The sequence below is a fragment of the Erythrolamprus reginae genome, chromosome 1 (genome assembly GCF_031021105.1).
Source record: "Erythrolamprus reginae isolate rEryReg1 chromosome 1, rEryReg1.hap1, whole genome shotgun sequence".
Taxonomy (NCBI): domain Eukaryota; kingdom Metazoa; phylum Chordata; class Lepidosauria; order Squamata; family Dipsadidae; genus Erythrolamprus; species Erythrolamprus reginae.
Window position 1 is genome coordinate 48,176,395 of NC_091950.1, and position 25,064 is coordinate 48,201,458.

Consider the following 25,064-nt stretch of genomic DNA (forward strand, 5'->3'; position numbering starts at 1 on the left):
GACCAAACAATGTCGGCTGGCGGGACCTAGGGGAAGAGCCTTCTCTGTGGGGGCTCTCTGGAATCAGCTCCCCCCCAGAGATTCGTACTGCCCTCACCCTCCTTGCCTTCCGAAAAGTTTAAAAACTCATCTTTGCCGCCAGGCCTGGGGTTCCTTAGACCTTCCCCCCTGACCGATGAATGCTTAGTTTAACTGCTGAATGAATGATATTGATAGTTTTTAATTAGAATTTTAAGATTGTTTTTTAAGGTATAATTGGATTGTTATTATTGTTTCCTGTTTTTCTGTACATGCTGTGAGCCGCCCCGAGTCCTCGGAGAGGGGTGGCATATAAATCCAATTAAATAAATAAAATAAGTATTTAAAGTGGACATTTTTTAATTTACTCAGGTTTTTTTCAAATATTTTTGGTATTTTTAATTGTAATGAATTTTCTGAATTGTAAGCTGCTCAGAGCTATTGACAGAGATGGGCAGCTTCAGAAATTGAATAAATAATGTATAGTGACCTGGACTAAAACTAAAGGTTTATAAGAAATAGAAACAAAAGTGCCATTGAATCTCTGAATTATTAGCACAAAGGAATTGTGTGTGTGTGTGTGTGTGTGTGTAAGTCACACGTATGAATGCTATTAACAAAATGCCAGAGAACATTTACGTTCAGCAAATTATGCTACTATGTCTTCCCACACACTTGTAGTTCAGCTAGAATACGCTTGACAGAAGTTCAAGAGCGTTTTCTATTATTCATAAGCCAGCTACAATTGGTAATCAAAGATAAAACAGTGGGAGAAACTTGTTGTCTTTCTCTTGTTGCTTGTTGAAAAGCCCAAAGCATTTTTATTATGGTTATTTAAATTAATTAACAGTCTCTGAAAATAAGGCATCCAATTTGTGAAATTAATTGATCTCCCAGAGACAGGTGCCAATCATTCTTACACAAAAAGCTGATGGTTTTCTGGTTTCCCTGTCTCCGATGGCATAATCCTATGACTGTCTGGCCAGATATATTTTCTGTAGTTCATAAGACTTAGTTATACATGCCACTGCAGTCTTATCATTTAAAAAAATCATTAGCATTCATAGTTGACTCGAGAAATGCTGGAGAAAGCAGGTTTGAGAAACTTTTTCTACTCTCTATATTCACTTCAATACTATCTATTGAAAATTGGCAACTGATCCCGCTATATAGAATGCTGGTGATACCACATTTGGAATACTGTGTTCAGTTCTGGAGACCTCACCTACAAAAAGATATTGACAAAATTGAACGGGTCCAAAGACGGGCTACAAGAATGGTGGAAGGTCTTAAGCATAAAACGTATCAGGAAAGACTTAATGAACTCAATCTGTATAGTCTGGAGGACAGAAGGAAAAGGGGGGACATGATCGAAACATTTAAATATGTTAAAGGGTTAAATAAGGTCCAGGAGGGAAGTGTTTTTAATAGGGAAGTGAACACAAGAACAAGGGGACACAATCTGAAGTTAGTTGGGGGAATGATCAAAAGCAACATGAGAAAATATTATTTTACTGAAAGAGTATTAGATCCTTGGAACAAACTTCCAGCAGACGTGGTAGATAAATCCACAGTAACTGAATTTAAACATGCCTGGGATAAACATATGTCCATCCTAAGATAAAATACAGAAAATAGTATAAGGGCAGACTAGATGGACCATGAGGTCTTTTTCTGCCGTCAGACTTCTATGTAACAGCACATTTGATGAGACTTTACTATGTGTGACCAATGACCACCATAATATAAATTTTAAAAGATCTTACTCCAGTGTACAAAAATATTAGCAAAATAAGAGTAAGAAAAATGCACTCTGGATTTTATAAGGCTAAGGGTACATTTATCTTCTCTGAAAAAAATTCAGATCAGGAAAAGAAGCCAGAAACATAAATCATCCTTTGATCTTTCATTTGCTGGATTCAGATCTTATTTGCAGCTTGAAAAAAAAATGCTTCCTTTCCATTACTGTCAGCAAGTAAGTTGTAAATTAATACTGTGACAGCTTTATCTGATCTGTAACAAAGAAATGCATGGCTCAAATGACTATAAATTGGAGGGATCACATCTAAAATGCAAGACTACAAGCTGCCTTTCACATCAGGGAGCATGTACTTGTTTATTTACCTACCCAAATAAGCATTCGTGCTCACAGGTGCCCAAAACCGCACACAATATGGAGGTCCAGTTTTCTTTTCTAAAGTAATATGTTGACCTAAAAAAAATTCTTTCTCTCTTCCTCGTTTTGTCTACAAAATTTCAGTCAATTGAGGCTGCTGGAGGAAGGGTCAGGACAGTGGTTCCCAACCTTTTTTGGCCATGCCCCACCTCTCTAAAGTCCTGACACATAATGCCCCCCACCATGTGACATATAATTCTTACTATTCAAAAAGTGAACTCCTTATCACAAGGAGAAAGTCTAAAAGGCCATTAACTTGGTTTAAAGTAAACCCTATTTGGACTGGGAGTCACTGCTCACAGTCACTGATGCCCTTATCACCTTGAGGCTTGATTACTGTAACGCTCTCTACATGGGGCTACCTTTGAAAAGTGTTCGGAAACTTCAGATGGTGCAGAATGCAGCTGCGAGAGCAATCATGGGCTTTCCCAAATATACCCATGTTACACCAACACTCCGCAGTCTGCATTGGTTGCCGATCAGTTTCCGGTCACAATTCAAAGTGTTGGTTATGACCTATAAAGCCCTTCATGGCACCGGACCAGATTATCTCCGGCACCACCTTCTGCTGCACAAAGCCCAGCAACCAGTTAGGTCCCACAGAGTGGGTCTTCTCCGGGTCCCATCAACTAAACAATGTCGCTTGGCAGGACCCAGGGGAAGAGCCTTCTCTGTGGAGGCCCCGGCTCTCTGGAACCAACTCCCCCCAGAGATTAGAATTGCCCCCACCCTCCTTGCCTTTCGTAAGCTGCTTAAAACCCACCTCTGCCGCCAGGCATGGGGGAATTGAGATACTCTTTCTCCCTAGGCCTTTACAATTTTATGCATGGTATGTCTGTATGTATGTTTCGTTTTTATAATACTGTAATGGGTTTTTAACCGTTTTTAGTATTGGATTATTATTATATGTTGTTTTATTATTGCTGTTAGCTGCCCCGAGTCTCCGGAGAGGGGCGGCATACAAATCCAATCAATCAATCAATCAATAAATAAATAAATAAACAAACAAACAAGGTTTTAATTACCCTCATTAAAAATCAAATTGCCCCCTTGGGAACCACTGGGGTAGGAAGAATATCTTCTGACTGAAGGCTAAACAAGTTTGGGAAATTCTAAATTTACCTAGGCTTCAAATCTGGCAAAATGTGTATCAAATTATAGTTATACCCTTCCTAGACTCTCTTTCTCCAATCTATTTTCTTCCAAACGTATTGGAATACAATTCCCATCATATTTTTCCTCCAAGATAGCCATGCTCATTTGCATGATATAAATTATAATCCAACACATCTGGAAAATAACAGGTTGGAATAAACTACCCAGCAAATAGTTTTGAAAAAGACACATACCTTCATGTTTTAATGCTTGTTTGGCATGGCCTACAGCTTCCCATGGGGACGGAATGTCCAGAAACACCGCATCTGCAATGTTGGTGACACCAAAGCCATTTTTGCAGACATCCTGGGTCTTGACTGTCACCAAATGCCCCACTTTGTGTTCTTCAAACTCCTCTATGGCTTTTTCAGCTCTCTGTTGGTGGAACTCCACTGTATAGAGATGCCCTGTTGGGGCAATTGTCCTGATGATGGCATGAGAGAGAGAAGCACTTCCAGTTCCTGGAGAGACAAAAACAAACAAACCCCAAACGAATTAATTAATTAAAACAAAAGCAAAAATAGGCAACCATTGAGTCAAAGGCAGAGATGCATAGATGCAATTTGGAGAAAATTAACTTAGTTACTGTTAATTGGTAGGTAGGTAGGTAGGTAGGTAAGTAAGTAAGTAAATAAGTAAGTAAGTAAACAAATAAATAAATAAATAAATAGTTAAGATGGAAAGAAAAGGATTCTAGATGTTGTTTGTGTCATACAATTAGCGAGAGGCCACATTTTGCTAAAGAATTATTAGCTAACCAAGCTTTCAGTTGCAACAACCGCTTGTCACATATGAATCGGGTATAAGAGGAAACGTCTGCAGCCAGATACTGAATTAGGCAGGCAACCACATAATCACAAACGTTTAGTCCCCAAACATATGGAAGGTGTTCACTTGGGAATTCATAATTATGCCCAAACCAAAAATAATTGGGGAATAATTAATCTCTATTTGCATCTTGACAGAGGTTGTAATGATTATCAAATACAGGGTTCCCTTGACTTTCGCGGGTCCGACATTCGTGAAAATACTACAGGTTTTTAAAAAATATTATTAAAAAATTACTCTGCGGTTTTTTTGCACACCAAGGGTTTTCTGGGGCCACCCGATGTACAATACTGTGTGTTTTAACTCTCCTCCTCCCCGCCCCAACTCCAGCTGTCCTGCTTCTTTAAATAAAAACTCCGCTTCCGCCCCAGCCTCCCGATCCCTCCCCTTTAATTCTCGGAGCGCTGGTACGCTCCACCTGAAGCCGAGCCTTACTGCCACCTGCCGCCGCCGCAGTGAGTGCAGCAAAGTCCCCAACTTGCCGCCCCGTTGCCCCTGCGGGTTCTGGGGATAAGTAAAACGAGGAATGGAGGAGGGAGGTGGAGGAAGGAAGGAAGGGAGCGTCTCTACTTCGCGGAAATTTGACTTTCATGGGCGATCTTGGAACGTATCTCCCGCAAAAGTCAAGGGACCACTGTAACAGAGTATCAGATATAGAATTGGTCGTTCGGTTAAAAAAAATCCTCAAAGCATTCTCTCTCTTTTTCCCTCCAAGGTTCAAATTCTTATGTGGAAAATAAAATTACCTCAGTAACTGAGCTTTGTAACTACTCACATTGTCCAAAAGTAGGATAGCCTTCGAAAGGTTAAGAAATCTCATTCCTCTCCCTCCGAATTATGCCTCCCCCTTCATCCTGAATTACTAGCCATGTTGGCTGTAGCTGATGCAAGTTGCCATCCAAAGAACTGAGAAAATTACAAATGGCAAAAAGCTGGGTTACCACCACCTTCTGAAGTTCTTCTCCACAATCAGCTGCCATAAAATCTTACTAACCTTTCTATCAAACTTTCCTCTATTTTCTTCTTTCATACGCAAAAGAGTGAACCAAGTCTTGATCTTCAAGATGGCAAATATCCAATCAAGTTTCTAACATACTGAAATAAAAACATGCTTGATTGTCCATACTGGCAGTGCCGAAAAATTTCTAAAAAGGAGTAAAATTCCTACAAAAGCAATCAAATATTTGAAACAAAAGATTCAGTGCTCTGGTTTACACATGCTATGTTTCCTAGCATAGAAAACAAGACGTGCAGCATTATAAGGATGGATCTCACCTTTGATATACAGGTTTATTCAAAAAGAATGGACCAATTTCATGACGCAATATTTTATTAAGGAAAAGTAATACCAAGCTCCAGCCAAATCACAAGTATTCTCCTCACAAGCAACTTTTATTTCCTGTCGTACAAGAGTTCAATGTAGCCTTCACAACTTAAATAACTCCTTTCAAATGGTCACTGAGAGCTGAAGCAATGTGTCGTGAAATCGGTTCATTCTTTTTGAATAACACTGTATTTTAGAATAGCGTATTGTCTATCTTTGTGTTTTCAAACTTGGCAATGTTAAGATCACATGTAAGAGAATACTGGCTGAGAAATTCTAGGAGTTGAACTCCACGCATCTTAAATTGGCCCAGTTTGAAACATACCAGCCTATCCACTGTCAAAGACCTTGCCCAAATCTTCCGATCCAGCAACCTTTTGCAACATCTCAAAGCATCGTGTCATACCTAAAACTCAACCTCTTGCCTTCAGCACATTTGCTGTAGCAGTGTGTCCACAGGTTCTTTGTCATTTTACCATAGATCAGTGATGACGAACCTATGGCACGCATGCCACAAGTGGCACATGGAGCAATATCTGAGGGCACATGAGGCATCCTATGTCATCTCCAAAGCACATATGCACACTGGCCAGCTGATTTTTGGGCTTCTTTTGGCCTCCTGAACCCTGGGCTGAGTGAAAAATAGCCCAACGGGTCTATCGGAAGTCCAGAGGCTTCAATGAGGCCTGAGCGCATACACAGGGGCAGTTCAGGGTTGTGTGCATGCACAGGGAGAGGGCCTTGAATTATAGGTATGGGTACGCACTTGCACGCCATAAGAGCCTCGGTGGTGCAATGGTTAGAGTGCAGCACTGCAGGCTACTTCAGCTAAGTGCTAGCTGTGTTTCAGTAGTTCAGATCTCACCACTGGTTCAAGGTTGACTTAACCTTCCATCCTTCCGAGATGGGTAAACTGAGGACCCAGATTGTTGGGGGCAATATGCTGATTCTGTAAACTGCTTAGAGAGGGCTGTAAAAGCACTATGAAGCATTATACAGTGGTACCTCTAACTAAGAACGCCTCTACTTATGCACTTTTCTAGATAAGAACCGGGTGTTCAAATTTTTTTTTTGCCTCTTCTCAAGAACCATTTTCCACTTACAAAGCTGAGCCTCCAAAACTGTAACCAGAAAAGGCAGGGAGAAGCCTCCATGGGGCCTCTCTAGAAATCTCCTGGGAGGAAACAGGGCCGAAAAAGGCGGGGAGAAGCCTTCGTGGGGCCTCTCTAGGAATCTCCTGAGCGGAAACAGGGCCGAAAAAGGCGGGGAGAAGCCTTCGTGGGGCCTCTCTAGGAATCTTCTCGGACGAAACAGGGCCTCCACCCTCCCTGTGGTTTCCCCAATCGCACACATTATTTGCTTTTGCATTGATTCCTATGGGAAAAAATTGCTTCTTCTTACAAACTTAGAATCTGTTCACGGGATGAATTAAGTTCCTAAGTAGAGGTATAAGTCTTATTGCTATCCCACACACCGTTTTGGCACCCAAGCAAAAAAAGGTTCGCCGTCACTGCCATAGATCCTACTCTTACTTTTGCAGATAAAAAATACTGCATCAGGAGCTCATAAGGCCAACACGCTTTGTTGAGTCTCTTCCCGGAGGGCACAACTGTACTGGGAGGGAGCTGTGCATCACACTGATGTAATGATTCCCCCGCCCCCACCTCAAGTTACCTTTGCCCTCGCTTTGGATCTCTTTGCATTCATCCCCAGAAGTAGCAGCAGGGATAGAAAGCCGAGAGAGCAGCTTGTTTTGGTTTTACTGGTCTGTTTTCCACACTGCAGTCTTTTACATTTTTAATCAACTGCCTTTTACGATCAGCTGCTGAGCTATAGAAGATACTGTCCTCGTTCTCTTTCTAGGCCCCACCGTAAAACTGGCTGGTTGCCTGGCTCTTGAGATTAATCAAACCTCCGGTTTTATGCCAAATCCGGAATCCAATGGTACTTTCTGGTTGATTTTATTTTATTTTTGCCAAGCACTTGTGGTTCTTGCCAACAGAACAATCCCCTGTGGTAGCAGGAAGCAATCTGCTAAATTATCATTAAAAATCTGCCCTTGGAATTGCATAACAGTGCAGGGGGCTGGGGGGGGGGGCGGGGGCTCGGTGAAGAAGTTACTGTAGCTTAGACCCTAAGAATGAACCATCCTTTCTCCCCCCAAAAAAACCAAAATTCTGTAAAGTCCAAGGTTATTCATGGTTGCCATAGAGAGCCCTTTTATTTGTCCCATGCATCAGCTTTCACAGATATGTTTATCTCTACAGGTAATTCTTGACTTACAACAATTCATTCAAAGTACAAAGGCACTGAAAGAAGGGGCATGTGACAATTTTCCACACCAACAACCGTTGCAGCATCCCCAGGGTCACATGATCAAAATCCACATGCTTGGCAACCAATTCATATTTATGCAGTGTCCCAGAGTCATGTGATTGCTTTTTGCAACTTTCCGGCAAGCAAAATCAATTTGGGAGGCAGATTCACTTAACAAGCATATTAGTCACTCAACCATACACCATTTGACTTAACATCTGTGGCAAGAAAGGTTTCAAAATGGTACAAAATCCACTTAACAACTGCCTCACTTAGCAAGAGACACCTTGGACTCCATTTTGGTCATAAATCAAGGACCCTATCCGTCAAACTGTGTAAGTGGGAGGGACGAAGGATTCACTTGAACAATCCTCCTTTCTGAAGGCAGGTGGTTCAGCCAAATCTGGCACATCTTGCCAGATCAAATTCCTTTTTAAAAAATTTTATTTATTTATTTTATTGTTTGTGTTGGAAGGCACCCTGTGGGTCTTCTAGTACAACCTCTTGCTGGTGCAGGAGACCCTATACCAGTGTTGGCAAACCTATGGCACAGATGCCACAGGTGGCACACGGAGCCACATCTGCTGGCACGCAAGCCGTTGCCCTAGCTCAGTTCCAACGTTCATGTGTGTGTTGGCCAGCTGAGTTTTGGTGTTTTTGGCTTCCAGAGAGCCTCTGGGGGGGATGGGGAAGGCGTTTTTACCTTCCCCCGGCTCGAGGGAAGCCTTTGGAGCCTGGGGAGTGCAAAACACGAGCCTACTGGGCCCATTAAAAGCTGGGAAACAGGCTGTTCCCAGCCTCCAGAGGGCCTACGGAGGGCAGGGGAAGCTGTTTTCATCCTGCCCAGACATTGAATTATGGGTATGAGCACTCGCGCATGCATGATAGCACATACCCATGCTCTTTCAGCACCTGAGGAAAAAAAGCTTCACCATTACTACTGTCCTATGCCATCCCCCTGGTGTCTTGGAAAACACCGTCCTCTACGTGGCAACCCCCTCAAGCGCCTGCGAAGTGCTATCATGTTCTCCCCGGCTTTCCTCTTCACTAGACTATCCATGCCCAGTTCTTGCTACCTTTCCTCAGATGTTTTGGTTTTCAGTCCTTTTATCATTCTGGTTGCTCTCTTCTGTATTTTTTCCAGAGTATCAATGTCTTTTTTGTAGTGTGGATGCCCAAAATTGAATACAGATGTGGTCTGACTAGGGCATCATCATCATCATCATCATCATCATCATCATTATTATTATTATTTATTAGATTTGTATGCCGCCCCTCTCGGTAGACTCGAGACGGCTCACAACAACAATAAAACAATTCATGACAAATCTAATAATTTTAAAACATTAAAACCCAATTATTAAAGCAGACATACATGGTATTATTACTTCCTTGGTCCTAGATTGTATCCCTCTATTGATGCAGCTCAAGGTTGTGTATTTCTTTTTGGCTCATGTTTAGTTAGTTGTCTACCAAGACTCCCTAGATCTCTCTCATAGTCACTTGTGTTGAGTGTGGTTTCACCCAGTTTGTATGTATGTTTTGGGTATGTTTTCTTACCTAGGATTTTACTTTTCTCTGTGTTAAATTTCATTTGGTTGGTTTGGGCCCACTGTTTAAGTCTGAGACAAGAGAGACAAAAAAATCCAGCGTTTCTCAATTTGGCAACGTTAAAATGTGTGGACTTCAACTCCCAGAATTCTCAATCCCTCTTTAACGTTGCCAAGCCTGAGAAACCCTGCTTGAATGAATGCCAGTTAATGAACACATTTGCTGAAAGGTAATGGTCCTGCCAATTTTTAAAACCTTTCCAGAAACCTCACCCAAGCAAAACAAAAACCCACAAAAAACCCCCTGAGGTAAATCTAAGCAACCATGCTGGATGGAGATCTCTCTTGAGACAGACTCTGCAAATGTTCTAGCTTCCATTTGCTAAAACGCCCCTCTGCCTTAATTGCTCCCTATCCACCACATTGTAGATACAATGACCACATTTTCTTGGAAAAATAAAACAGAAGCCTGAAAAGAGGGCAACTCTGAAACAGGTTCATAAGGATTTTTTTTTAAAAAAAGTATGTTTATTACTTTTTCTTCACAAAGGAAAAGTCAAGAGCAAAATTATCAAAAAAATAATAATTAAACTGAATAAATCTAAAGAGCAGATTACTGAAATAAAGGTCTGACCCTTATAATAAAGGGCATATGGTCACTGTATTTATAGAATACGAATAAGCATTCCAGTTTATCAAAGCACTATTAAAACCTCTTTTGGCATACTAAATGTAGAGATTAAATAGAAGTGAAGCAAAGCATCATATTGAATGCTAGGGAATATAGCACAATGTTTTTTGGGAATCATTCCTTGATTACAGTAATACAGTGGTTCTCAACCTGGGGGTCGGGACTCGGGACCCCTTTGGGGGTCGAATGACTGTTTCACAGGGTTTGCCTAAGACCATGGGAAAAGACAAATTTCCCATGGTGTCAGGATCTAAAGCTTCTATTCTGGCGCCTTGCAACGTATTTTTACAATCCGACCAATCAGGCGTTTATAGTGGGGGTGTCCCTCTGACCTTCCTGCCAATCAGATTAAAGCTCCGTTGAGAGAATTGGCACTAGACTTATGGTTGGGAGTCATCACAATATGAGGAATTGTATTTAGAAAGGTTGAGAACCACTGCGGTAGTAGATAATATGGCTGGCAGACAGATAGCTAATAAGAGAGCCCATCATTGCGCACACATCAATTTGACAGTAGCATCAAACAGGATGCAAAAGAACAGAGAATGAATTTTAAAGGAAAAACAAGACTCATGCATACTACTCATTCTTGATTTCCCAAGGCTTAGAGCAGGGGTCCCCAAACTTTTTACACAGGGGGCCAGTTCACTGTCCCTCAGACTGTTGTAGGGCCGGACTATAAAAAACCCCCTGCGGTTTTCTTAATGCCGCCGCCTTGAGGGAGGAGGAGGTGAAGTGGAGCAAGTCCCCAACTCCTTGCCAAGTTTTCTCTTTCTTGCTCTCTCTTTTCCTTCCTCTCCTTTCTCTCTCTCTCTCTCTCTCATTTTCCCTCACTAGCATTTGCGGCGCGTGAGCGCAGCTCTTTCTTTCACCCACCGCCGTCGCCTCCAGCCAAGCCGGCAGCAGTCGCTGCAAGTTCCTCGGGCGGGTTCTGCCACTTTCTAATAATCTCTGCACTTTCTACGGCCGCCTGGCTGGGCTGTTCAGAGGGAGTGGCAGCTCCCACCCAAGGAACCTGCAGCGATGGCTGCCGGCGGGAGAAGGAAAGGGAGCTGCGGCCGCCCCCGCCTGCCGCGGATGGGCGGGTGCCGAGCCTCTCGGTTGTGGCCTCTCAGTCCCCATCCCCCTGCCAGCCCACAAGGGGTTGGGGTTTGGAATAAGAAATACCTTCGCCATTCAAAAAAAGAAAAACTTTAGCTGGCCTCGCACATTCGTCGCTCCCCGCCCCCAACTCCAATGCCCGGCTCCATGTAAAATCTCGTGTGCTGCTGCGGGCCAGATAAATTGCCTCAGCGGGCCGTAGTTTGGGGACCGCTGGCTTAGAGCAATAACAACCAGGGTTATCCACAGAGTATAGTCAAAACACAAAAGTAAGGTTTTATACCCTTGGCAAGAAAAACCAAGTGTGGAGGTATAGACTCGAACTATGTGAAACTTGGCTTAACCGCAATGACTGTGAGAAGGATATTGGAGTCCTACTAGATAATCACTTAAATATGAGCCAACTGTGTGCAGCAGCAACCAAAATAGCCAACACAATCCTAGTGTGCATTAATAGAGGGATAGAATCAAGATCACATGAGGTCCTAGTACCACTTTACAAATCTATACAGTCCCTTACCTGAAATGGTATAGATTCTCCTGCTTGAATAATAATAATAATAATAATAATAATAATAATAATAATAATAATGTATTAGATTTGTATGCCGCTCCTCTCTGCAAACTCGAGGTGGCTCACAACAATAATAATAACAATGTGCAATGCAACAAATCTAATATTTAAAAGAAAAGTATTAAAAAACCCGTCATTTAAAAACCATACATCACAAACATACCAAACATAAAACTATATAAGCCTGGGGGAGATGTTTCAATTCCCCCATGCCTGGCGATATAGGTGGGTCTTAAGCAATTTACGAAAAACAAGGAGGGTGGGGGTAATTCTGACAAAACATTGTTTTGTCGACGGGACCCGGAGAAGGCCAACTCTGTGGGACCTTATCGGCCGCTGGGATTTGTGCGGCAGAAGATGGTCCCGGAGGTATTCTGGTCTGATGCCAAGAGCAGGAGGATGGACTAGAACAGTGTTTCCCAACCTTGGCAACTTGAAGATATCTGGACTTCAACTCCCAGAATTCCCCAGCCAGCGAATGCTGGCTGGGGAATTCTGGGAGTTGAAGTCCAGATATCTTCAAGTTGCCAAGGTTGGGAAACACTGGACTAGAAGACCTCCAAGGTCCCTTCCAACTCATCCTATTCTATTTTAAGACCAAACTTGGAATACTGCATCCAGTTCTAGTCACAATATAAAAAGGTGTTGAGACTCTGGAAAGAGTGCAGAGAAGAGCAACAAGAATGATCGGGGGTCGAAGGCTAAAACAGGTGAAGAACGGTTTCAAGAATCTAGTCTCAAGGACTAAGGGAGACGTGTTAGCAATGTTCCAGCAACCCCCCTTACAAAGACAAGGTCAAACTATTTCCCAAAGCGCAAAAAGGCAAGAGAAAAACAATAGACAGGACTAATCAAGGAGAGAAGCAACCTAGATCTAAGGACAAATTTCCTAACAGAGGTGGCTGCATCACTGGAGGTTTTCAAAAACAGAATGGACAATTGTTTTTCTAAAATTGTAGGGGTTCCTGTTCGAGCAGAGCGTTGGACTAGATGACCTCCAAGGTCCCTTCCAACTTTGTTATTCTATGTTCTAAAAAAGTCAAGATGGTGACATGACATTAAAGACAAAGAGCTTCCTGTTTTTTCAAAAATCTGTGACATACCTGATAAAAACTCTGCAAAATAAAAGCAATTCAAACTAAGTTCTTTCAGTGTGCTGGCTGGGGAAATCTAAAAGTTGAAGTCCATATATATTCAATTTGCAAAATCTGTGAGCTATTATAATGTATAGACTTTTATTTTGGGCAGATACCTTCAAATAGCTCACAGGTTCTGGGATTATTTTTGCTAGTGTGCCAGTTGTTGTGAGAACAAAATACCTGAGGTCTGTATGCCAAATTTTAGAAATCACTATTCTCTGAACAACATCTGACATAATGAAACTTAGAAGTGCTACAGAGTGCCAGATGGGTTGCTGTTGCGCATCACCAATTAGCTTTATGTTGTCCCTTTTCTCCGCAGTTAAAATAGCTCCAGACTCCAATTTATTTATGCACAGATGCCATACGAGCTTTGAAAATGTAAACACTCTGACCAATCCATCTTCCATCCTGGTCTCTGCAGGATTCAGTGGATTCAGACTTCTTTATTCAAATCATAACTGTAGGCCCTCCTGTGAAAGAGGGAGAATTGTGCAACTCCAAAATAAATGTATAATGTTTACTGGAAGTTGAGTCATGGCAACATATATAAGTAAGCAGAGTCGTTGGATATAAACATTTCAACTCCTAAATCCTTTATCCCACAGAAGTCTCCCTGGTGAACCTATGAAGTGCTCTCAATCTTTCTAGGAACTGATGAAAGAGCAGCATATGTAGTTTTTATGCATGATATGACTGTATGTATGTTTTTTATATTGGGGTTCCTTGCTTTTTAGACTTTTTAAATGTACTATTGTTTTTTTAGATTCTAATTATTAGATTTGTCATTATGTTTTGTTTTTATCACTGTTGTGAGCCGCCCCGAGTCTGCGGAGAGGGGCGGCATACAAATCTAATAAATAATAATAATAATAATAATAATAGTAAAAATAGTAATAATAATAATAACAATTATTATTATTATTATTATTATTATTATTATTATTATTATTATTATTATTATTTTAATTGAGGGAAGGATTTTCCATTGTGGGCATAAATATATTCCTCCACTCTTCCCTCAACCAATCAAATCAATAGATTAGGTGTGAAACAAAACTCCTCTGAAGAATAAACATGGGGTCCCACTAACCAATTTGTTCAGGTGGAATGAGACTCTTCAAAGAAGGATTCCAGCGGCTTAAGCAGAAGCTCTCACCGGAGAAACCGGGAGTCAGCTGTGGAATAACTCACAGAAATAAGCCCAGATTATCCTGTTTGCTGTAAAGGAATCCAGGAATACTCCATCAAAAAACAGAGGGATTGCTGACATGTCTGTCCTAGCTGAAGGACTGAGTCAAAAGCTGGGACTGTTAGCAACGGAGGTGTGTCCTCACAGCTCTGACAGACTCAGTCTAATCAGCTAGCAGATGAGGTCAACCCCATTCCTGGATGCTATCTCCACCAAAATGGAGAATAAGTCCAGTTGTCATTGCTCAAATTCCAGATAACTCTACCTGGATGTCTGATAACTTTCACTGACAATGACATATTTATATATTTTATACACAGGTAGATCTATTTCACAACTACAAGTGGGATTAGCAACTCCAACTATGCTTAGCAGAACTATCATTTCCTCCGATCTCAACTTTATACCTCTGCTGATGAAGCCCAAGATTGCAATACCCCATTTGGCAATCACATTACACTTAATCTGTGATATGTGTGCTTAATCTGTGATCTTCCATACTGCCAGGTCATTCAAACAAGAGGTATTGCCAAGCCAGGAACCACTTACTTACCTTAAACTTTTGTATCTGGTTTATCCTGCTTCAATGTAAACCCTTATATTTCTTATGATCAAACAGAAATTTTGGTAGGGATGAATATTCAATTTTATCAAAATCTTTTGAGTCTTGAGCCTGTAACCACCACCCCTCTTCTATTGCCTTATCTAAGTCTCACACATCTGGAAGAAAGCAAATCAAGAGCAAAACAAAGAGAATCTGCGGAGAGGGGCGGCATACAAATCCAATAAATAATAAATAAAAATAAATAAATAAATAGACAAATCATCCAGGAAGAGCATTTGTTGCCTCCAACAAGTTAGAGATTGGTCAAGAATCTCTGCCTTGCTTCTCAGCAAATGGTGATTCTAGGTGGATCCCACTACTGCTATACATAACTAATAATCTACTTTCCAACAAACAATTGGGTTTCAGAAAACAATTATCCTGCAATCTGCAACTCTTACACTGCAAAAACATATTGACTACTGAACTTGATCTGGGTAAATCGATAGATGCAATCTACATAGACTTTTGTAAAGCTTTTGATTCAGTAGTTCATGACAAACTTCTTCTGAAACTAAAATCCTATGGTATCTCTGGACCACTGCATGATTGGATAACAGCGTTCCTGTCTAACAGAGAACAAGTGGTCAAAATAGATACTGCCATATCTAATCCTGTTCCTGTCAACTGTGGTGTCCCTCAAGGCAGTGTTTTAGGACTTACTCTCTTTATACTCTACATAAACAATCTCTGTGACAATATTGCAAGCAACTGTGTTCCCTTGCTGATGATGTTAAACTATTTAATACCACTGATAACGCTGCTACTCTTCAAAAAGACCTTGATCATGTAGCTGAATGGTCTAACAACTAGCAACTTCAAATCTCAACCAATAAATGCTCTGTCTTACACATTAGTAAAAAGAATCAGAATACATACTTGGAAGAACTGAACTCGTAGATGACCCTCACTCAGTCAAAGGAGTACTCAGTACTTGGAGTACTCATATCCAATTACCTGGGTGCTAGAGCCCACTGTAACAGCATTGCCAGAAAAAGTATTAAGAGTTGTAAATCTAATCTTACATACTGTAGTTTCTTCTGTAGAAACACTGAACTGCTAACCAGAGCATACAAAACATTCGTCAGACCAATTCTTGAATACAGCTTACCTGTATGGAACCCACATTGCATAACAGACATTAATACAATTGAAAGAGTCCAGAAATACTTCACAAGAAGAGTCCTTCACTCCTCCTCTCGAAATAAATTACCTTACTCCTCCAAACTTCAAATACTACGTTTACAGCTACATCGCCTCCAAATTGATTTAACTGTTGTTCATAAAATCATACACCATAACGTCCTCCCTGTTAGTGACTACTTCACCTTTAACAACAACACAAGAGCATGTAATAGATACAAACTAAATGTAAATCGCTCCAAACTAGACTGCAGAAAATCCGATTTCAGCAAGAGTGGTCAATGCCTGGAATCCACTACCTGACTCTTCCCCTAACCCCAAAATTTTCAACCTTACATTATCTACAGTCGACTTGTCCCCTTTTCTAAGAGGTCTGTAAGGGGCATGCATAAGCGCACCATTGTGCCTACCATCCCTGTCCTACTGACTTTTTATCCTTTCTACCACTACTTTCTACTTATGTTATGTTAATACAAACTATACTGCTCAAAAAAAATAAAGGGAACACTCAAATAACACATGCTAGATCTGAATAAATGAAATATTCTCATTGAATACTTTGTTCTGTACAAAGTTGAATGTGCACAACAGCATGTGAAATTGATTGTCAATCAGTGTTGCTTCCTAAGTGGACAGTTTGATTTCACAGAAGTTTGATTTACTTGGAGTTATATTGTGTTGTTTAAGTGTTCCCTTTATTTTTTTGAGCAGTGTATAATTCTATACTTGTTTGCATGAATGAATGAATGAATGAATGAATGAATGAATGAATGAATGAATGAATGAATGAATGAATGAATGAATGAATGAATCTCTTCCTCAGCTATTCGGACAGGAGACAAAATGCAAACTATTCGGGATTGTAACTCACTGTAGAAAGGAATATGCAAATTCCCTGGGCTGAAGGCTGCCCAGGGCTTTGAATCTGTCAAAAATTCAGAAGAATACAGAAAGAATAGGCCCATATAAAATGGCTCTGAAATTGTGGATAGTGAAAATTAAATCCAACCAGAATTTACTCTGAGAAAGTTTAATTATATTAATTAATGCTACATTCTATCTGCAAATAGAGTGATCCCCATTCCCTCATATTCTAGATTATAAATCTCTTGATTTACAATTAAGAGCAATGTGCACCAAAAAAATGCTTCATTTTCTTTTTGTGTAAGTCTAATTGTAATGATGTATTTATCAAAACAAAACTCAAAACAAAACTAATGTTCTGTTTTACAAATATACTTATGACCTTCCCAAGCACAGAGGTTGTGGGCTTCATTAATATACTTGGGAGGAGACAATTGGAGTTCCTTGACAGGCTACATGTACCTATTATGCTGCAGGTTAGGTCTCTGTGCTGCAAGACTGCTTTGCAGGCATCAGCTTTGCCCACAGACTACGTGCTTCACATGCAGAAGGCTCTTGTTGCAGTTCCTGGCACTTCCTTTAAAACAACACCAGCAAAATCCAGCAATATGAAAAGTACCGTATTTTTCAGAGTATAAGACGTACCTTATTCCTCCCTAAAAGAGGCTGATAATTTGGGTGTGCCTTATATTCTGAATGTAGCTTTTTTTTTTTTAGCCCTAACTAGCTGCTTCCCAGCTCCCAGCTCTTACCTTGCAGGCTCTTTCATTGTTTCTCTTTGCAAAGAATGTTTTTAAACCCCTAAGTCTTTGTAGGTTTTTTCCCCCTCTCTACTTGCTCCAAATGTTTCTTTCCAGCCCTAAACCGATGCTAACAATGTTTCCAGCTCTTACCGGCTTGCAAGTTCTTTCATTGTTTGTCTCTGCAAAGAATGTTTTCCAAGTCCTAAGTCTTTTCAGGGTTTTTTTTTTCCATTGCTCTACTTGCTCCAAATGTTTCTTTCCCAGCGCTTACTGGCTTGCATGCTCTTTCATTGTTACTCTCTCCGAATAAGGTTTTTTTTAAAGCCCTAATCAGGGGATAAAATAATGTGCTGGAGCTGACCAGACTAAGGACGTTAGGCAGATGAATATCTGTTAAGCAGATTCTTTTCCCTATTTCCCTCCCCCAAAACTAAGGTGCATCTTATACTCTGAAAAATATGGTACCTCCTGAACCGTGCAGGTTTTTAAAAGACCACTAGTAATTGGACTAGCTGAACCTAAAGCAAGATTTGGAACAGGACAGCTTCCTGTTGATTTTGGTGGAAAGCAATCTTTTTTTCACAGCAGGAAATATTCCAATATAGCTACTTTTGTTCCTTAAGCATCTTGCTACTATATCTCTTTGCAGAGCTGATCTGAGAATTTTTTTTTTAATTTCTAAGCAATTGCATGCCTTAATCAATATTTTTGGGGGAGGGGGGGAAACCTAGGAACGAGCCACCACGAGTCCTGCTGGATCGCAGGACCGAGCGAATTCTGGGGAAGGGGCGGATCCAGCAGGCTTTTTAAAGACTAGGCTCGGTCTTCAACGGATTGGACAGCGAGAAACCCCCACGTGACTGCTGGACCCACTCTCTCAGTACGGAGAAGAACTTTAATCAGATTTTGTAGTCCCCAAATTTCCCTTGATGCACCTGGTCCCTTACTATTCAAACATGCCAGTGTAACTGTCAACGTCCAAAACAGAAGGTGTGCCATACAGAGTAGATGGCAATGATTCAGCGCGAGCAAAGTGCAAATCCTAACACTGATTCTCTTAGTCTTAGTGTCACTGTGCCAGATGCACTTCCTAAAATGGCAAGGAAATCCCGCCCTTTGCTAAGTTGCCCTGATTACAATCTCTTTAAAAGGTACAGCTGTCCATTCTTTAGCTTAACCAGAACACACTAATCATGGATGTGACTGGGGTACAAATGGGAGCAAAATTCTAGGTTGCTTCACACTGTTGTCCTTAAGGATTGTCCTCAGCTGCCTCCTTCCTATTTCAGGAGTCCGCACTGCATACAAATGCCATCTGCAGACCACACACACACTTTAGATCCATCCATATCCATAAGCCGCTCTGCTACAGCACAGCAGATTAAATATTTAATAATCTTATAATGTGGCGCTCATGGAAATTAAATTGCTGTGTCTTAGATTCATGATTCATCGTCCAGCAGGGCGGGAGGAATTCTACCTGCACTACATGAAGTGCTTTGTGCCTCTTGCGGCATAGGCCTATGTCCAAAGCGGAGGCTTGACTGCATTTTCCAGGAACTATGAAGAATGATTCATCATCCCACACAGGAATAACAATTTCCTACTCAGAAATGTCTCCAACCAACTCCTTCTGGGTTTCCCCCCACCTCCCTTTTGTCTTCCTTTATAAACATAATTTGTTTTGTATCCATATTCCTTGTTTTTCTGTTGAACAATCTTGGATTAGTCAATTGGTTTCCACCTGCCTTTCTTGCATTTTTAAAAAATGGATATTGGCTGTTCAGTTTTTATACCTTTTCTCCACTTTCTATTTATGACGACCTTTCCCCCTTTCTGTTCACTCCTTTCCTATGTGCACCTTACACACTAGTTTGATGCAGGAGTTAAGATACTGAACTAGAAACCAGAGGACTGTAATGCTGTAGTCCTGCCTTAGGCCAGTCCTTCTCTCTCTTAGCCCCTCTCCGTGGACTTGGGGCGGCTCACAGCAATATCTGGGCATTTTACAATTGGATAACATCAAGCAGGCTCAAGCTAAAAATGTGATTACCAAAGAATGCATCCAAAGAGTGCAAAAAGTGCTAAAGATAAAATTGAATCGTCATATCTGTGAAACAATACATAATTTGAATTATTAGAAACATAGAAACATAGAAGTCTGACGGCAGAAAAAGACCTCATGGTCCATCTAGTCTGCCCTTATACTATTTTCTGTATTTTATCTTAAGATGGATATATGTTTATCCCAGGCATGTTTAAATTCAGTTACTGTGGATTTATCTACCACGTCTGCTGGAAGTTTGTTCCAAGGATCTACTACTCTTTCAGTAAAATAATATTTTCTCATGTTGCTTTTTGATCTTTCCCTCAACTAACTTCAGATTGGGTCCCCTTGTTCTTGTGTTCACTTTCGTATTAAAAACACTTCCCTCCTGGACCTTATTTAACCCTTTAACATATTTAAATGTTTCGATCATGTCCCCCCCTTTTCCTTCCGTCTTCCAGACTATACAGATTGAATTTATTCAGTCTTTCCTGATACGTTTTATGCTTAAGACCTTCCACCATTCTTGTAGCCCGTCTTTGGACCCGTTCAATTTTGTCAATATCTTTTTGTAGGTGAGGTCTCCAGAACTGAACACAGTATTCCAAATGTGGTCTCACCAGCACTCTATATAGCGGGATCATAATCTCCCTCTTCCTGCTTGTTATACCTCTAGCTATGCAGCCAAGCATCCTACTTGCTTTCCCTACCGCCTGACTGCACTGTTCACCCATTTTGAGACTGTCAGATGTCTTATTAACTAGACAAAAGCTCAACTGGACAATTTGGACTGAAAAACAGGAGAACTAATGACTATTCTTGATGTATTACATTTATGTAATGATACTGATAGATTATACTTGCCCTGCAGAAATGGAGACAGAAGTTTACTTCCAGTCAAACTGACTGTCAAAGAAGAAAATCATTCATTGGCTGGTTATGTAAAACACAACCACGAACAAGCATCAATGTAAATTAAAAATTTGAACTTAATCAACGTACAGGAAGAAACCATGAATATTGAAATAATAAAATCAAAACCTGTACAGAATATTGGTAAGGAAAAGCGGTACATGGCTACTGTCTACAGACGATCAAGCAGAAAGTGGATAAAAATAAAACCTGACAATCTTTTATATGAAAACTTTCAAAAAAAGAAATTGAAAACTGGATGTTGACTTCTCAAGAACAAGCTGAATTGATTCAAATTGCAGAATGAACAAAGAAGAAGAAAAAAAACAGATCACATACTTAGCTCTTGCAAGAAGGTTGCACAAACTTATTATAAACAATGACATAACACTGTTGCCAAAATGATTCACTGGAACATCTTTAAAATTATCACGTACCAGTAATGAAAAATTGGGGAGAAGAGTTGAATAGTCAAAAATGAGCAGGTTAAAATATTGCAGGATTTCCTAATACAAGTCTTGATTTATAACACAGCAGATTTAACTGCGGTTGAAAAGAAAAAGTTTGGATAATTCATACGGCAATAGAAGGAAATAGTGGAATGGAAGCCAGAGAACTGGAGAATAATAATAACAATAATAATAATTTATTGGACTTGTATGCCGCCCCTCTCCGAAGACTCGGGGCGGCTCACAACAATAATAAAACAATATAGCAGTAAAACAAATCCAATATTAAAAAACATATATAAAACCCCAGCAATTAAAACCATACAGCACATACATACCAAACATAAAATATAAAAGCCTGGGGAAGGATGTCTTAGTTCCCCCATGCCTGGCGATATAGGTGGGTCTTAAGTAATTTGCGAAAGACAAGGAGGGTGGGGGCCGTTCTAATCTCTGGGGAGAGTTGATTCCACAGGGCCGGGGCCGCCACAGAGAAGGCTCTTCCCCTGGGGCCCACCAAATGACATTGTTTGGTCGACGGGACCCGGAGAAGGCCAACTCTGTGGGACCTTATCAGCCGCTGGGATTCGTGCGGTAGAAGGCGGTTCCGGAGGTTCCGGAGAATACCACAATGTAACAAAATTTTCATTTTTCAATTACAAAGGCCACATTGCTAGGACCGCACATACAGTATACTATGCTGATATATTACAATACCCTAGGACAGTGAGGGCGAACCTATGGCACGGGTGCTACAGGTGGCACGTGGAGCCATATCAGTTAGGGCATGCGAGACATTGCCCTAGCTCAGCTCCAACGTGCATGCGTGTTCCAGACAACTGATTTTGACTCCACAGAGACTCTAGGGGGGTGTTTTTGGCTTCCAGAGAGCCTCCGGGGGGATGGGGGAGGGTGTTTTTACCCTCCCCCAGCTTCAGGGAAGCCTTTGGAGCCTGGGGAGGGCAAAACATGAGCCTACTGGGCCCACCAGAAGTTAGGAAAGAGGCCATTTCTGGCCTACAGAGGGCCTTCGGGGGGCAAGGGAAACTGTTTTCACCCTCCCCAGGCATTGACTTATAGGGGGGGGGCACCCGTGCATGCGCAATAGTGTGCACCCATACTCTTTTGGCAACCGAGGAAAAAAAGGTTCGCCATCACTGCTCTAGGTTCTTGGAAAGAGAAGATAAAAAGGCCAGCACCAGCTAAAGAAATGGCAGCTGTGATTTCACATTGGTGTGTATATAACAACAACTATGATTTACTATTACAAGTCAATTTCAACAAGAGATACCTGGGGGGAGGGGAGGAATGCACTCGTTCTGAAAAGAACAATACCCAGAACCAGAAATTCTGAACCCAGAATACAGACTAGCAGATCAACATCAACTTATAATATGAAATAAAAAGCATTCAGGGAAGAAGAATTGGAAGAACTGCAAATGCCTACCCAGTGCAAAGAAACTGAAACCTTGCCACAAGTAGCTCAGACAGTAGGGACAAACCAGAGACGGGGGGAAAATATTGTTTTATCAATACAACTTTTAACTCATCCTCTCTTTCCGTTTTCAATAAAAGTTTGTACTTAGTACAAATATGACCATCATTTGTATACAATTCCACATCATGTGACAAAAGAAAGCAACTATGCCTTTGATATTATTAACAAGATTATTTAATAAATAATAAATAAAGATCTGTCTATTCCTGGGTCCTTAAGAAGTCAAAAATGCCAAATCCAGTCTAAACATCTGGTTGTCCGCAACCACAACAATATGGAATAAAAATCTGTAATCATTGTGGGATTGTCTTCTTAGAATGTATGCATGAGATTATAGTTGTTCTCTTGTGTCAAATAGGGTGAAAGGTAAAATCCTACATGTTCAATCCGGAAATGTTCACCCACATGTAAACTATCTGCTACAAGATTCCTCACAAGAAAGCTAGAGGTGCTTCTATTTGCACAAGACGTTGCACAATCTTTTACATAAAGCCTTAAGACGCATGCTAGCACAGGCTCTCAAGAGTATTTCCCACTAATGGATCACAGAACAGCATTGTTATTAAAGTATCTTGGGAATTAGCCCATGACTTTCATCTCAAGATGTGACATTTTTAAGATTGAAAATTCACCAATAACAAAATAGAATACCCAATGGCAGAACTTTCATCTGTAGATTATCATCTACCATCATACAAAGCTTTAATATTACATCCTACTGAAATAATGTAAATGAGTTACTCCTCACTTCCCAAACATGGATGTATTTTATCAAGCAAATTGTCTGACTCCCTTCGACAGGCAACACGGTTGAGTGTTTAAAATCGGAAAAACATCCAACATCCAACCAGCTGGAACACCACATTTTCTCATCTGCTCATAATCTGTTCAAAAACAAACAAAATCCGCAGGCCTTAATAACATATGATTATAAATCCTGCTAATCAAGTTGTCAATTAAGCTCAGTAGTTTCAAGTCACAATCAATGTCCCAGGTTCTTAGTGGGGAAAAAATAGAAATGCATACTTGCAATAGTGATTTATTCCAAATGGAACTACATCAAGCATCTCTTTAAAAAAATAAAAAATAAGGCTCAGCAAGGGATAAAGTACAAAAAGGCAAGAAAGGGGGAGAGAGGTTAAGGAAAACAAAAAACAAAACCAAGGGTGCAAAAGGAGAGGAAAAAGGGCGGAAAGAAAAATAACTTGCAACCTTTTTTTTGTATTTTATAAAATACTTTAACCTCTTACTCTAAAACCAGCAAGAACATCTAGCTAAGATTCTGTGCAGTTGGCAGAACCCCCAAATCCCACTCCTGGCTGGTCCCACCTACCCTGCCCCTCCTCCCAGGAGTCCCCACCGGGTCAATTTTGCCAGTATAAGATTTTATATTTTTCTCCCCCACAAAGTAAAACAATATATAGTTATAAACACAACAACAATGCTTGAAATCAATCATATATAAACTTTTCTTTTCTTATTACTCCCTCAGTGGAGGCTCTTATCTCTCCTCGTCTAAAATTTTCTATTAATTTTATACAGCATTATCAATTCTTAAAAATCTAAATAAAAATTTTCCCTCACCGTCTTACTACAAAAAGTTACATTACATCAATGCAAGGAATAATAAAATCTCTTTTATCTAAATTTTAATATTGTATCATATAGCTAATTAAATATTCTGTTTATCTTTAATAAAAGAACTAGTCATAATATATCACCTACTTCATAAAATGAAGTTCCATATGTTTAAAATCTAAACAATAAGTAAATTTTGTGTTATATCATTACATAATGCTACCACCATTTCTCATCTTTGCCATCTGGCTTGCAAAGTTTAAATCAAAGTCTCATGTTTGAATTTTTCCAAAATTAACCAATTACTAATACATACGTATTTCTTACGTTTTCTATCCAATCATAAAACTTCCTCCAAATTTTATAATAATCTGAGTCCTGTTTATATATTTTGGATGCAGGTAAGTGTGGAGGCTCAGGGAGGGCTAAAAAACAGGCCTACCAGAAAGGGCCCGTTTTCGGCCTCCAGAGCCTGTGAAAATTCAAGAAAAGCAAAAACGCCCCCCCCCCCCCCCCCGAATGGTACAGGAAGCTGAGTAGGCCATGCCCACCCAGCAACCAGGCAGAGAACCCCTTGCTAAAATTTCTGAAGCCCACCCCTGCAGATAAGCCTCATGATGTTTGGTCTCTTCAGCCTTGAAAGACGGCGTTTAAGGGGTGACTTGATCGAGGTGTATAAAATCATGCATGGGATACAAAAGGTGGATAGAGAAAAAATATTTTCTCTATCACACAATACTAGGACAAGGGGGCACTCCCTAAAGCTCATAGGTAAGAAAGCGAGGACAAATAAAGGGAAATATTTCTTCACCCAGAGGGTCGTTGGCTTATGGAATTCACTTCCAGAAGAGGTCGTGACAGCTATCAGCCTTAATAGCTTCAAGGCAGGATTAGACAGATTCATGGATGCCAAGCGTATCGGTGGTTATTAAAACGGATGTCCATGTGCCGCCTCTATGTTGGTTGAGGCAGGCAACATTCCCTTGGGTACCATTTGTTGGGGGTCAGGGAAAAGGGAGGGTCTTGCCTTCTCTTTCTGCTCAAGATCCCCATGGACAATTGGTGGGCCACTGTGTGATACAGAATGCTGGACTCGATGGGCTTTGGCCTGATTCAGCATGGCTCCTCTTATGTTCTTATGAAAATGTTTGGATATATCCTT

At 40.7% G+C, this 25,064-nt stretch overlaps 1 protein-coding gene across 1 annotated transcript in view; it reads right to left on the bottom strand.

Annotated features, from left to right (window-relative positions):
* The window catches only part of TRMT61A (tRNA methyltransferase 61A), a 68,237-nt gene that overhangs the window by 33,733 nt on the left and 9,440 nt on the right, over window positions 1-25,064 (bottom strand). Inside the window, exon 3 of the mRNA XM_070733360.1 lies at window positions 3,544-3,810. Within this exon, the coding sequence (XP_070589461.1) occupies window positions 3,544-3,810 (267 nt within the window). The remainder of the gene's footprint in view (window positions 1-3,543; window positions 3,811-25,064) is intronic.